Below are 16,270 nucleotides of genomic sequence, written 5' to 3'. Positions count from 1 at the left end.
AAACAAAGAGAGAGAACGACAGAGAGTGCAAGAGAGAGAGAGAGAGAGAGAGAGAGGGCGAGAAAGACAGTGTGGTATAAGGATAAAAAGTATCATTTCCGTATTGGTATCATCATATGAATTTTTCATGCAACAAAGTTATTCTACAGTTGTGCGTTTTAAATTGAGAAAACACTTAAAATATAGTAAGAAAATAAAAATAATGTCCAGCCGTGCCACATGGCAAAAACTTTCCGAGTTTTAATTGTAATAAGCTTTGGATTTTTCAAATAGTACGAGGAAGTCCCTTTCTGAGTTATCTTGTTCTAGAATATTTTAGATGATTGGCTTTAAAAACAAAAGTCATGCTTTGTGTCAGGAAACTAGAGCATACCATCGGACACAAAGACTAGGCGAACTTCACCTGACCAATGGACATTTAGGGGAACTGTATTTTTACCTATTGTGTCAGATGTGGGGCTTACAATGTCAGCTGTGAAATCTTAAACTGACACTCGTGAGAATTTGTGACAGAAAGTGAAACCACCTCATGCTGTAAGCTTGTTTTTTCTTTTTTGTCGCGGAAAGAATTAATATATATATATATATATTCCTCCCAAAAAGGTCAAATAATTAACATGACTTACTTTAAAAAAAAAAGTAGAATATATTGTAATTTTTTTTAAAAAGGAGTCGGTTGTCGAGGATACTTTAAAGCCCTGATATACACTTTAGCACTAACTTTATACATAGACACAGGAAGTACACGATAAGCCAGATAAGGTAACATATGGCTTTATATATAGTATATACCAGAGGTTCTCAACCTGTGGATCGCGACCCCTTTGGGGGTCGAATGACCATTTGCCAGGGGTTGCCTAAGACCATCAGAAAATTGATTTTTGTTTGGCTATTTTTCTTCGGAAGTTACATATATATATATATATATATATATATATATATATATATATATATATATATATATATATATATATATGTATGTGTGTAACCTGTTCTAACAAGCATATCTGTACTATAATCGATATGCATTTATACTTTAGATGTCATGGATTGCAAAATTATTCAGATAACATTATTATTAAACAAATTATGAAACGATGGTCAAGTATCAATAAAATAAAAAGTGGGAATAAACAAAGCTAGATCTAAGAACACTGACATATAGCCAGGAGATACGAATGACACTTGTGAATGTGAATGTATCATCATTCAACGTAGACATGATTTCTATTGGTAGTTACTTCCTTCTTTTTCTTTTATATATTTGATATTCGAAAATATTTGCTGCGGACCACATCTTCTTTGTTGCAGAATACTTTTTCGTAGGCGTCGTAACGCCATTGCGGGATGAAACATTTCTATGGAGAATATTTAATCACGTCGTAAAGAAAATTTGACACTAGCTAAATCACATTTACCTAAGCCAATGAACAAAGGAAAAAAATTGGGGGTCGCCGCCTAGTGAAAAATTGTATTACGGGGTCGCGTAGCTAAAAAGGTTGACAATCGCTGGTATATACCAATCTCAGCTCACAATTTACCTATGAATACTTTTGTAACTAGATTTAAATTGAATCCAACTAGTGTATCAACGCTACTGCTAATAGTGACATTACCAATAGACCCTAATAATATCTTAATGGAAGGGGGGAGGGTGGCGGACTGGTTAAGTGTTTGGCTTCCGAACCTGGGTCCCTGGGTTCGAATCTCGGTGAAGACGGGGATTTTAAATTTCGGGATCTTTAGCGCGCCCCAACTCTAATGGGTACCTGACTTAAGTTGTGGAAAGTGAAGGCAATTGGTCGTTGTGCTGGCCACGTGCTCGTTAACCGTTGGCCAAATAAACAGATGACCTTAACATCATCTGCCCTATAGATGGCAGGTCTGTAAGGGGCGCTGTACAATGTGGTCGTTACATAGTAAATAGTACTATGACACAACTACCTAAAAATGAAGTGTTTCTAATTACGGTTGAAAACTGCATGCATAAAGACAAAAACTAAAAAGTTAAATAAAATTGGACATAGTATTAAATTACAAGAATGTAGGGTAGCAGTTGGTTTTAAAAGAGAATCAAGTCTTGATCATAATATTTAAGATATCAGCATTCATAGCAACGTCTGAAATAAATGAATAAGTATTTAATGAGTCACACGTAGAAATTAGACTTCTTATCCCGACGATATTGCTGTAAGAATGTAATATTACTAATCTTAGCGTACTGTAGGAAACCTTGTTTTTTGGGCGAAAAGCTAATGAGGATGTTATGTGGCCAGCGCAATCATTTATTATTGCACTTTTCATATACAAATATCAGGAACATGGACACAAGGAAGTCGCTAATTAGGTCAAATGAATGTTTAAAATACCCCAGCTTAATTCGGACTTCGAAATGAGACCATAAAATATATTCTTCAAATTCTTGACATTATTATTTTAAAAAGAAAGTTTCAGTTTTAATATGAAGTGCTCCTACCTAAGATAAAAACTAAAGCCTTCAAATAGATGTGTGGGGCATTTAAATATATGTCATAAGTTATACATGTAGCATGCGATAGTATGTACTGTGCTGATAAACTATTATAACATTTTATATTCAAGTAGGCTACTTCATGTTATCGTATAGGTTGGGTTGTTAATGATTAATAATGTAATAATAATGTATTTTATTAATATCAATCCTTACCTGTGAACCAAATTCACTGTGCGGTGGACTTGAATCCTCTGCGGATGGATACTGGCGATCATTCTCTACAGTTGTTTTAAAGTCGGCCAGTGTCGGAAATCCAATGTTTGTAATGCGTCGGAATAGAGGCTGGTCGCTACCGGAAACACAGCCGATAAGATCAGCTTCATTGCACGCGCTGGAAATTCGAATCTCAGGAAGTTGGCATTCTCTTGAAGAGATCGGCTTGTTCTCAGAGTCGTACTTCCAAAGAGCTTTGCGAAATCTCATCACGTAGTTTATGTACATGGCCTGGCTCCAGCGCTTTTTAGACTTGACTTTTTGAGGATCTTTCAAATGGACGAAAAGTGGGAGCCCGCTGGGAAGTTGGCAGAACACTTGCAAGCCGTAAGGCGTCACCCAGCAGCGAGTCCTTTCGAGGTGAACGCCGCCTTTGGTGATAAGAAGGGCGACAAACTGAAGCGCGAACTCATTGAGTTTTGTCCCCGAACATCCGTTATCCATGAAAATGTTGCTCTCAAAGTGAATGCCCTTCAAGAGTGGGTCTGATGAAATCTTCATCAAACTTTCTAACAATCTCCCCATCTCGTAGTCCGCCTCTCTGTACATGGTAGTGCAGATGTAGATCCGGTTCGTCACTTTGACTTCTGATGAAGCTGCCTCGGATGAACTGCTGGAGTCGTATCCGAGAAGGAATTTTTGATCGTAAAATATCGGATTCCACCCGTACCCTTTGAACAGGGCTTTGTAAGGGGTAAGCAGGCACTGGGGTTTTCTGAGGAATATCGAAGCGTTGAGGATGTAAGGCCACGCCCATGCCCACGCTAAAATCGACGCGCATATCAGGAAAGAAGCGAACGAGCCGAAGTGCGCAGTCTCGTCGATTCCGTATACTTGCGCGGACAGTGTCAAGCACAGAACCAGACTGGACACCATGGAAAACAAGGACGGAATCACTACGCCGAACATCGGCTGGCACAGGGCCAGAGAAACATAGGAGAAACCGAAGCAAATCAGGCAGGACAAAAAGTGAACCACAAGCGCAAACACAACATCCAGCCTCTTGAAGACCGAAAATCCATAGGCGTATCTCTCCAAGAGGTGGTGGGTCTGCGAGACGTCGGTCCTGAAGTACATTTCCATCAAAATAAAAACCACAATGGCGACGATCTTGACGATTCCATACAACAGGCGAAGTCGTCTGTGGCACAGCGGGTCAGCGCCGCTGGGATCCAGAACGTGCGACTGAAAGTCCGGATTCCACACCAGACCCAGCATTATGGGAATGACGGCCAGGCTGAGTGACGTCACGATGTCCGAGAGATTCATCACGTAGAGAAAGCATCCGGCAGCAGGCGACACGAGAGTGCACGTAATGGAGGCGGTGATACGAGCCCCCATGCAGAGGAAAGACTTCTCTTTCGCAGGTTTAGGAATCTCCTCTGCCGTGATATTCAAACTTCCGCTCCGTCTCTTAAGAAAAAGAAAGGAAAAAAATAAATAAAAAATAAAAAACAAAACTTACACAAGGCAAAGAACACCGCACTTACAACTATATCTCTCAATAGTGTAGACGTTATTTCCATTATTGGAAATGAAACAAAATAATTAATTACCAATAATTGATTGGCTAATTGGTTAATTTTTTCATTGATTCATGTTTTGTTTCAACCTGACCCGACTATAAGCATGGAAGAAATATGTTTCAATAATCTAATGAGACGAAACTCTCTATATTTAACCCTTTGAATACTGAAGGATACTTTTTTTTTTGTTGGTATCGGACAAAAAAATAATTAATTACAGTTATTGATTGACTAATGGGTTAATTTGTTTTAAAAATGATTCCTGTCTTGTCTATGCCAATAAATAATTGTGCAAAGTTTCAACTTGATCCAAGAATGGGTGTGGAAGAAATAACGTGTGAAAACTTTTTACCAGACAGACAAACAGACAGAGTGAGTTGATATAAGCTTTGTAAAAATTAAGATCTAAATATTCTACCGGTGTAAATATTATTTTGTAGCTAAATACTCTACTGGGCCAAAATGTTCAATTGGAGTTAAATGTTTTAATGGAGTTAAATGTTCTAATGGAGCTAAATGTTCTAATGAAGCTAGATATTCTACTGGGGCCAAATGTTCGATTGGAGCTAAATGTTCTAATCTAATTGTAATACAGAGTAGCTATCACTTGACAATTTTTTTTTCGTTGTCTTATCAATATAAGATACAATAAGATAAGATAACTTTATTGATCCAAATAAGTGGAAATTCAGTTCGACTACAATAGACAACCTCAGCGTGATTAATTGTTTGTTTACGATTGGTGAATGAGGTCCATTATCACCCAACTGAGTAACATAGACGTCTCTAGCTTCCAACGTGTAAATGGAAGAAAAACAACAACAACAACAACACCAGACATTGTACATACCTTGCCTTTGTTGAAGGCGGAGATGACGGAGGATATGACCAAGACCCCACTGGTGGCCGGCAGAGCAACAAACACCGGAAGTATGGCCACCACACGTGATGTAAACAAGACAATACATGACGACTCTACAATAGAGGCAAACACACCCTGCAAAACACGGAGAGTAAAAAAAAAAGAAAGAAGAGCTCTAGTTAGTTTCTTGAACACATCAAAGTGTGCTGTTAATTTCCATTGGTTTATATTTTCATTCAATGTGGTTAGTGGAAAAGCAATAGCGATATTAAATATAATTCCTAATTGGTTTTAAAGATACTAGGTATAATAAAGACCGCATTACAATCGAAGAGATTAGAAACAGGATTAAAACGGCTATTGGGCCTTACGAGTGCTGGGACAAGTCCCCGTGGTGGAGGCTGTCCAGGCCTGAGCAAGCTATTATACCACAGTGCAGGACAGGCCACTGTCCTGTTGGCTCATATTTCTCGCGGCTATGGCCAAATTTTGATTCACGGTGCCCCCGCTGCGGGGAAGAAGAGGAAACCGTGCCTCATATTCTGTTAGACTGCCCAGGACTTGCTGATCTCCGTCTCGACAGGTCTGGGAAATCCAAAATTCTCAACCTGTATGGCGACATTTATGCACTACGCAAGACAGCAGGGTTTCTGTCCAGGGCTTTTGCAAGAGAGGATTTGAGCCCCTCAAGCCCTCACTCTAATGGAGTTTGATGATGATGATGATGATTGGGCCTTACGATGAACTGCTAACTACTGTAAAAAAAAACGCAAGCTAAAATTATATGGCCATATGACAAGGTCCGTAGGGCTCGCAAAGACTTTCCTTCAGGGGACAGTACCAGGAAGAAGAAGAGACAGAGAAAGCGATGGGAAATTAACATAAAAGAATGGACGGGTCTTTAATTGAAAGAGATTCTATCCAAGGCAAAGGATAGTGAGGAATGGAGAAAGATGGTCAACAGATCTCGTGTGGTGTCCCCAACGTTCCAACAGACCAAGGGATAGGGATCTAGCAGGAAATAAGATTTAGTCAGAAAGCTCGATGTCTCCATTTGTTATACTTTGAGTAAAATAGGCGTTTCTCTCCCAATCTTTGTATCTGATTGTTTATTATCCCTAGAATAAAATTCGCGTTTTGTATCCCTATCTATGTGTCTGGTTATTATCCTCAGAGTCAAAAAGACTTTTTTTTTTCAATCGGTATCTTTTAAAAAACTTTTTTTTTGTCTGTCTGTAAGTCGTTCCGTCTGTCCAGCCTCATTTGCTTTGGAAACTATGTCTTTAACAAATACGGAATATTTTTTCATAACTCACCGTTACAGCTTTTTGTCGTTAGTTGCAAGCACCAGGCGTGAATTGGAATCCTGCTGCTTCCCAAAACTTTTTAAGCACTTAAACAAATAAAAAAATAAAGAAAACTAAAGCAACTTACCAAAACGACATTTCTACCAGACGGCAAGGAAACAGAGCGAGACTTTCTCAGAAAGGGAACATTCCACAGCACCAGGAAGAGTGAGAACAGGTAAGGTGCAACAAGTAATGTTGATATCAGGGCGTAGCTGGAACAAATATGATCAGCATATTGTTACATAATAATGCAATTTTTGTTTTAAATAGTGATTTTTTTTAAACGCTCCTCTTCTATGTTTATAAGGCAGGGGATGAACTCCAACCACTTCTCAACCACCTCTCCAACCACTTCTCAACCACCTCTCAAACCACCTCTCCAGCCACTTCTCCAACAAACTCTCCAACCACCTCTCCACAACCACTACTCCAATCACTTCTCCTACCACCTCTCCACAATCACTACTCCAACCACTTCTCCAACCACCTCTCCACAACCAGTACTCCAAGGACTTCTCAACCACCTCTCCAACCACCTCTCCACAACCACTACTACAACCACTTCTCCAACCACCTCTCCACAACCACTACTCCAACCACTTCTCAACCACCTCTCCACAACCACTACTCCAACCACTTCTCCTACCGCTTCTCAACCACCTCTCCACAACCCCATCTCCAACCACTTCTCAGCCACCTCTCCACAACCACTACTCCAACCACTTCTCCAACCACCTCTCCAACCACTTCTCAACCACCTCTCCACCACTTCTCAACCACCTCTCAAACCACCTCTCCAACCACTTCTCCAACAAACTCTCCAACCACCTCTCCACAACCACTACTCCAACCACTTCTTCAACCACCTCTCCACAATCACTACTCCAACCACTTCTCCAACCACCTCTTCACAACCAGTACTCCAACCACTTCTCAACCACCTCTCCAACCACCTCTCCACAACCACTACTCCAACCACTTCTCCAACCACCTCTTCACAACCACTACTCCAACCACTTCTCAACCACCTCTCCACAACCACTACTCCAACCACTTCTCCAACCACCTCTCCACAACCACTACTCCAACCACTTCTCCTACCGCTTCTCAACCACCTCTCCAACCACCTCTCCACAACCACTACTCCAACCACTTCTCCAACCACCTCTCCAACCACATCTCAACCACCTCTTCAACCACTTCTCAAATACCTCTCCAACCACATCTCAACCACCTCTCCACAACCACTACTCCAACCACTTCTCCAACCACCTCTCCAACCACATCTCAACCACCTTTCCAACCACTTCTCAAACACCTCCCCAACCACCTCTCTCGAACCACTTCTAAGACTAATTTTCCAACCACTTCTCAACCACCTTTCCAGCGTTTCTCAGACTATTTTCCAGCCACCTCTCCAACCACTTTTCCAACCATCTCTCTGCAGAGTGAAACTATTTCTGAGTTGTCCAAATTATGAAGTGTGACACAACAGCAGAAAAGAATTCTCCCTTTCTGAAATAAAGACTGTTCTAGAAATAAAATCGGTTCTACTTACCCCGACTCCACAGAGACGTCAGGCTGCAGTACAAGACGTAGGACAACAATCAAAGACGTTTTTTGCAAGGTCATCAAACTCAGCGTGATGAAAAACAAAACAGAGGGTAGGACATACTGAAACACACACAGCAAGTGAACATTTGTTGTAGACTTATGAACATTTCAGATGTTTGAACATTTGTTGTAGACTTATGAACATTTCAGATGTTTGAACATTTGTTGTAGACTTATGACCATTTCAAATGTTTGAACATTGTTTAGCTTGTGAACAGTTTAGATGTATGCAGTGGTGTCATTAGGATGGTGCGGGGTGACACCCATTTGGGGAAGACACACAAGTGGTAAAATTATACATACAGAGGTGGTTTTTCTGTTTAAAAAATCGGTTGTATTTGCGTTGTAGTTATTTTATATTTTTAATATTAATCAGGTATAAACGGCATTATGACCAAATTAAATAGAAAATTAATTTAAGGGACTGTTATGAAAATTACTAACTGTATTGGTTGTCATTCTTATGTTTACACGTGCTTGTCAGTAGGAATGTGTTTATATAACGTAAGAGATGTGTGTTGTGTAGTCATTCAGTGCATTAAAGCCAAACTATGCGGACATGGTTTTCGACTCAATTGTTTTATTTATGGTCCTAACAGGGACGTCGTTTCATCTTCTGGGTAGAACCTTTCTACCTTAGCAAAAAGATCGATTCAAAAAGTTCTTTTAAAGAAAACATTTTTAATGCCTATTCTATAATCTACCTCCCTTTTAATGCAGAACCTTCTAATTTGTTCGGATAAACATAACATAGTACTTTTGGAGTTGTTGTTTTTTTGCGAGAACATAACATACCCGCTACAGGACGTCCTGCTAAACACGAGGAGGATCTTAGGACAACTGGCTTATTGCAGACTTGCCTGACCTACTGCAGGTTTTCTTGAGTTGTGAGGGTGGTGGCACGATCTCATAGGGAGCACGACGCCCTGAGCAAAAGTAAATCTTCTTCAAGTTATGTACATTTGTAATGTTTGTACACTTCTCCTTCCCAACAGAGCTTCTCACCCCAACACGATGCTCAGGTAAAAATGGTCGTTAGAGGAGACAATTAGGTCAACAGGGAAGCCAAACAGAAGTCCGGTTGGGGTGCTTATGTACCGAGTCCATTGAACTTCCGTGTGGTGGTGGGGGGATGGAAGTGATCCCCATCAATGATGTCATTTTCCACACATTATTCTTCAAGGTGGACGTTTTATGACGGAAACTCGCACGACGGATAAACAGGGAAGGGATAAAGACGAAGTTTTCCTGGTGTGCTCGGCCTTTGACCTCACCTCTAATCCTAGCGACTTGGGATAAAAATCATCCAAACTATTATGACTATTACAGAAAATAAAATGGTTTATTGCAGAAAGTACCATAATTAAAAAAAAAATCAATGCTGACGTTATGTTCATAAAGTTAACTAAACATGTCTTTTAAAAAAAATGGCCATTATACTTTCATGACTAGCTCGACGTTCTAACATCTCCGCTAACCATTTTAGCTTGAAACCAATGATTCTCACGTTAGAGTACGCGACTCTTACCTCTGTATTATTTAAACAAATAAATTAATAACAAATACTGTCTAAAACCTTAATTGATTTAAATTTCCGAATATTTACAAAATATTAATACATACAAAACACCTCCGATATATGTCGACTTCCTCAACAGTTTTTTTTTTCTGCACTTTATTTGATTCAACGCGCATTCGCACCATTCCACATTCGCACCATTCCACATTAGCAACACACCAACTTCCAATTTATATTCTCAACAGAGAAAGTGTAGCCTGATTGGAGATTTTCAAGATAAACTGAACAATGTCAAGGACACGAAACTAAAACTCAGTGTTGCCAACTAGATAAACAGGAATTGAGTTTTGATTTGAACTTCAAAGCGTTTTTCCTTTGTTAGAGCTAGTTTAATTTTTTAAATATAGTTCATCCATCGTGGTTCGATGATGACCACTTTTGTCATTCAGGAGGCTGAGGGCTTTGCACTGGGGTTTTATGCCTCCTCGTGTGGCTGGTGAAATAAAGCACTAAACATTAATTTACTAATAGAAAAATAAAACCCAATGAAATACTCAGAAAGACACAAAGATAGAGGCACATTTGTTATTCCATATGCTAGAACAAATTCGTACAAGTGCTCCTTCCCTAGTGCCATTAGAGAATGGAATGGGTTGCATGACTCAGCCAAAAAAAACAACGACTTAGCAGAGTTTAAATCATTGATTAAAATGCATGACTAGATTGACACATGAAATGCGTAGGACGTAATTATCTTCTTGTTTGAAGTAACGTCTTTAATATATAAGAGAAGAGACCTATGTGAGCCCGGAATGTTCAGCTGCACACTGGGCATGTTATTCCAGCTGGACCTAGTTTTTTTAAATTCGTGTTTTTAAGTTATAAAATAAAAAGTCGAATGAATAATTTCATTCTGCAGTGGCAAAAAGTGCACGAAATTATCCTGTACCTTGCAAAAGAAAACACAGCAACCGGATACACTACAATAATGCGAACTATTTATAGTTTTTCCGTCATGTCATGTATGACAATCTCCTATAGGAATAGTAGAAAGAGGAGAAAAAAAAACGACCATGTCTACAATGGAAGAAATGTCGACCATCTTAAACAAATATTACGTTTTCTGGCGTCTGGATGGCCTTGTCGTGCGGTATGCGTGCTGGACTGCCGTTCGGACTTATCGATGGTTCCGGGTTCATACCCTACCCGCTGCCATCCCTTGTCGTCCTGCGGGAGGTTTGGACTAGGAAGTAAATTATTTTCAACGCTGAAGGAACATTTAAAACACGGAACACATTTTACAACAAAACAAAATAAAATGATAATGGTGAAAAAAATGTGTACAAGACAGAAATAGTGAAAATGAATTGAAAATGTACATTATTTTTTTTGTTTGAGTCAAGTTTTATTTGATTCATTGCGACATAGAGGAACACGACTATATTGCTTTATTGTAAACAATCTTTTTTTTTTCTTTCCAGAAGAGGTGACTGAACCGCTAAGCCCCCCCAAAAAATGGGGAAGGCGACTGTGTGTGTGTATATATATATAATGACCATCACCATAAGTCACAGCAGTTTAAAATAGGAATGTGTGGGCTGTCATGTTGGCGACAATTTCATTAGCCACGAAAATCTGGCATTTATAGCATCGTCTAGGTTTTTTTTCTTCTGTCACGCCCACTGAAGCCTCAGGCTGACATCACTAACCTTGGGCATGACCGAAATCAAGGTCACGGTATGTCCCAGTAATAGTGCTTGGCAAGTATATTTTATGTGGTTTAAATGCTGACCTTTCAACGGCATGTCTCGTGTCTTTTTTTTTTTACAAACTGACTGTTTGTGTCTGTCTGCTACAAATCTTGTACACATTATCTCCCCCACTTTCCAGTCTCATATCAAGTTGTAACTTTCCAATGGTATTTATTGTGGAAGAAAATACATAAATCAATAAAAAAAAATTTACCAATTAATGGTAATGTATAATTTTTTTTTTTAGAAAAGGGAGATAAAGGCACTAATTGTGCGGCTCTTTCCTTTTTATAAGCCTATTTTTTACAGTTTTTTTTAATGTTGATTGATTAATTTTATAATTTAAATACTGTCTTTTAATAAATTGGAGGTCTCTTGTCCAAAACGAGATAAAAATAAGAACTTTGGGTCTATACTACTACAGCACCGAAGAGGCATAAATATTATCTTCCTATCTTATATATACAAATGTCAAAAAGATGATAATTACGTCCTACGCATAGTATGTGTCAATCAATGCATGTTAATCAATGAATTAAATTCTGCCAAGTCGTTGGTTTTCCTGACTGATTCGGCAACCCGAATTCGTCCTAGCGTATGGAACCCATTATTACACGAGGAGAAACCGAGATGTTTATCTAACAATCAGACAATCCACGATCTCACCAATTTCTGTATACAACTTTAAAAATAATCAATTTTAGATTTAAAATAAAAGGAATGGACTCAAGACTTGAATGACTGAAGCTACAACGAGGCTCTGAATATACAAGTTGGAAACATGGACGAAATTGGAAACAATTCTACCATCATAAGTTATATAAACTTTGATCTGTACACGTTTTAAAATCTACTAACTTAAAGTAAAGTTACTACTCAGCCACCGCACCGAAGAAAATCTGCTAATTTATCTTTAAAATTGCAGACGTGCCTTAAATAACTAACAAACACAAACTAACCGACGCGTACCAATACACCTACTCACACAAACACACCTACTCATACCAACACACCTACTCACACCAACACACCTACTAACACAAACACACCTACTCACACCAACACACCTACTAACACCAACACACCTACTAACACCAACACACCTACTGACACAAACACACCTGCTGACACAAACACACCTACTCACACCAACACACCTACTCACACCAACATACCTACTCACACCAACAAATCGTTAAAATATCCAGAAATAAACAAGAAATCAACACAAAAGGAATTAATCTCAAAAGTGTTAATGTAAATTGCACATACAAGTCATTAACCCAGGAGTACAACAAGGCAAAGGCGAACTTGGCTATTTGAGCATACGGGCCAATGTCCGGTGGGCCGGTACTCAAATGGGCGATTCACTTCATGCGGATACAGGTAGGACGTAATTATCTTGTCTAAAGAAGGAACGTCTGTACTTCATAAGTCAACAAAAATCAGATTATTTGCAGACGATTGCATAATGTACAAAAATATATAGAACAATAAAAACAACACAAGATACAGAAATTTTACAAAGATAATTAGATGAATTACAGAAATGGGAATCAAATTGGAGCATGTCTTTCCACCCAGAAAAATGTCACTTTTGTTATTCATAGTAAACCAGTAACACAGACTAAAAACGCAAAATACCTAGGTGTTATAATAAATGAAAAAACTGTCATGGAATCCCAATATTGATGAAACTATCAAAAAATCAAACAAAGCATTAGGACTTATTAGAATAAATTTCTATAAATCAAATAAGAACATAAAACTAAAATGTTATTTAACCTTGGTTAGGCCAATAATAGAATATGCATCCTCTGAGATCCCTTAACTAAAAAAAAATATTAAGGAACTGGAACAGACAAAAAATAGAGCAGTGCGATTCATAATTTGACTAGAGTAACACCTTTAGTAAAATCACTAAATTTAGAAAGCCTTCGTGACAGAAGACTCAAAAGTAAAGTAGCAATTATACATGAAACACTGAACCATAATCTTGGAATACAAAAACAAAATCTAATAAAACACTCAGAAAGACACCAAGATAAAGGCACATTCCTCGTTCCATATGCTAGGACAAATTTGTATAAATACTCCTTCTTTCCTAGTGCTATTATGGAATAGGTTGCCTGAGCCAGTCAAGAAAACCAGTGACTTGGCAGAATTTAGGTCATTGGTTAACATGCATGACTAGATGCATGACGCGTAGGACGTAATCATTTTCTTTTTTTTTAAGCAATGTCGGTATTATATAAGATAAGATAAGAATTAAGTTCTTAAAAAAAACATACAACACAGAGACTTGAAATTGATATTATATTATACTGCACAATTTTGATCATTACAAAAACTATAACTACAGAAACGCCACATATTAAATTACACATCTATACCAACATTTAGTAAATCTCATAATTAGCTAGCTATAACTGTGGCTACCATTACCTTTGCAACTTGCGCCATATCCAGAGACTTTTTATACGTAGTCCAGCAGACGACAGCTTAAAAAAAAAAATATATATATATATATGGAAACACAATTTGGCACAGGCTGTCAACAAAATGTTCAGATGACGATGTATTTATTGTAACGCTTCCTGCATCCGTGGGTCATCAACTCATGCCCTTTTTTTTCGCTGTGCGATCGATTTTGCATCTTGCAACATTTTAATTAAAAATAATCTATGTAGCAATAACACAATACGTGTGTGAACTTAAACGGCAGACCCGCAAATTAAACGGACAAACAGAAGTAAGCATGTTATTTAAAAATTCAGCTCTGGAGATAAAGGCGCGAAAAGAAGAACATTCTAAAATGCTAAATATTAAACAATGTCTCAAGTACACTGTAATCCACAAGCGGAGTTTACAGCGTTGGTGGATATAAATATCCTAAAGCCAAAGTTTAGAGTCGCATATATTCTCAAGTTTTATGATTTTGAATACAGGAGAAGGACACCTATCTAGACACGAGTTGTACAAAATTAAATAAAAATTAAAACAGAAAATGAACAAACAAATCCAGCCGCCCTTTGTTTAAATACTGACCCCCCAAAGGTCAGTCCAGTCCAGGTCACATAACCCGGGAAATATTAGCGATATTTTTTTGTTGATTGCTCGGGAAATCCTAATGTTAAGGGCGCGCGGGGTTCCCTGGAGGGGCGTCGTGACAGGGACGTGTTCAAACACCGCGGCGTCGGACTTCAAAAACGAAACCGATTATGTTGTTGGGGCAAAGGTAAGCTGGAGGTAGGTCGACCTTTGCAACGTCTCCATACTTACGCTGGCCTGGCTAAGCCGTACGGGCCGCTGAGACCCGCCGCGGAGTTTTAGTCTGGGAGAGATATGCCTTCAATGAAACAACAAAAAAGTGAACCCAAGAAAACATCCCGGTCGTTGTGGACATAAGACCCCCATGCAGAGACATGGTATCAATAAGCTATATGAGTATTAGTTTAAGACTGGACTGTAGTTCGCAAGACAAAGTTTATGAATTAGTTTTCAAGACGCATTTTGTTTTCGTAATTCTCTCGCAATTTGTATGACGAACTCAAATTAATAAAGAAAAGACAAAAAAAAAATTATCTATCTATCTATCTATCTATCTATCTATCTATCTATCTATCTATCTATCTATCTATCTATCTATCTATCTATCTATCTGTCTATCTATCTATCTATCTATCTATCTGTCTATCTGTCTGTCTATCTATCTGTCTATCTGTCTTTCTTTCTATCTAATCTAATCTATCTATCTATCTATCTATCTATCTATCTATCTATCTATCTATCTATCTATCTATCTATCTATCTATCTATCTATCTATCTATCTCTATCTATCTATCTATCTACCTCTGAATTTCTCATCTGATTTAAACGCTTACCAATCGCCTTATATTGATAATCCAGCGTATACTATCACTTCAGTCAAGTACTATTTCTTACCTTTATTTGAATTTACAAAAACAAATAATGTAGAACCAATGGTTAATTAGCTAATTGGTTAATTTCTTTTTATTGATTCTGGTGTTGTCAGCTAAAAGAAATAATTGTGCGAAATTTCAGCTTGATCCGAGATTGGGTGTCGGAGAAATAATGTGCACAAACTTTTGTCCAGACAGACAGAGTGATTTGATATAAGCCTTGTAAAAATGATTCTGTATCTTCAATGCTATAGAATGGTCAGGGCGCTGTGGTTCAAGACCCCTGGTGGACCTATGGGAAGTCCGAGTGTTATGTGCATATTGAGTTGCGGCTTTGTTTTGTGTTTCTTTGTTATGCACCATACTATTTTAATCGCTGCTTCTAAAGACGAGCTTTGTAAACGTCATTGCTTCATTTGTTTTGTTCTGGGAGTGGCTGGTTCTTTTTAGGGTTTATATTCTGTTGTCCCCCAGTATTGAATCTTTGTTACATAAGTGTTTGTTGCTATCTATTATAGGTTAACCTATTAACCTTGTCCTCTTTTAAATGATAGACTGTCGGGGTGCCTGGACAGACAAAGCCAAGGCTTAAATACAAACTGGACAAGAGATAAATCAGAGAAGGTTTCCAAACATAACTTAGTTCAAGTCGGGTTTGTTACGATGGACACTCAAATATAAATACACTTGACATAAGAACAATCTCAGGTAAACATAAACAAGTTTAATCAGCCATCTTGATTACTAGAGTAGTTTCCCCTGTGCATGGGCACAACTCTTCATACAAAATAACATTCCATCAACAGGGTTGATTTGGGGTTTGAACGCCAGGTGCTTGATATGTAGCTAATCGGCTAATGCCCTTCAACTATACATAAAATAGACAAAATTTTCGAAATATTAAACAAAATCAGCTACATTATGATGGATAAAATACTTTTTTTTATTGGCCTGAAGCCATTAGACAAAGTGGACACAA

At 38.3% G+C, this 16,270-nt stretch overlaps 1 protein-coding gene across 1 annotated transcript in view; it reads right to left on the bottom strand.

Annotated features, from left to right (window-relative positions):
• LOC106064181 (uncharacterized) overlaps positions 1 to 14,390 on the bottom strand; it is a 30,309-nt gene extending 15,919 nt beyond the window's left edge. The window contains exons 1-5 of the mRNA XM_056018249.1: positions 13,813 to 14,390; positions 8,042 to 8,157; positions 6,569 to 6,695; positions 5,123 to 5,269; positions 2,687 to 4,159 (exon numbers count right to left, since the gene is read on the bottom strand). Coding sequence (XP_055874224.1) covers positions 2,687 to 4,159; positions 5,123 to 5,269; positions 6,569 to 6,695; positions 8,042 to 8,157; positions 13,813 to 13,830 — 1,881 coding nt within the window. The 5' untranslated portion in view covers positions 13,831 to 14,390. The remainder of the gene's footprint in view (positions 1 to 2,686; positions 4,160 to 5,122; positions 5,270 to 6,568; positions 6,696 to 8,041; positions 8,158 to 13,812) is intronic.
• Positions 14,391 to 16,270: the final 1,880 nt, after the last annotated feature.

The sequence above is a fragment of the Biomphalaria glabrata genome, chromosome 1 (genome assembly GCF_947242115.1).
Source record: "Biomphalaria glabrata chromosome 1, xgBioGlab47.1, whole genome shotgun sequence".
Lineage (NCBI taxonomy): Eukaryota > Metazoa > Mollusca > Gastropoda > Planorbidae > Biomphalaria > Biomphalaria glabrata.
The sequence above is the reverse complement of the archived record's forward strand: the minus strand, read 5'-3'. Positions and strand labels throughout refer to the sequence as shown.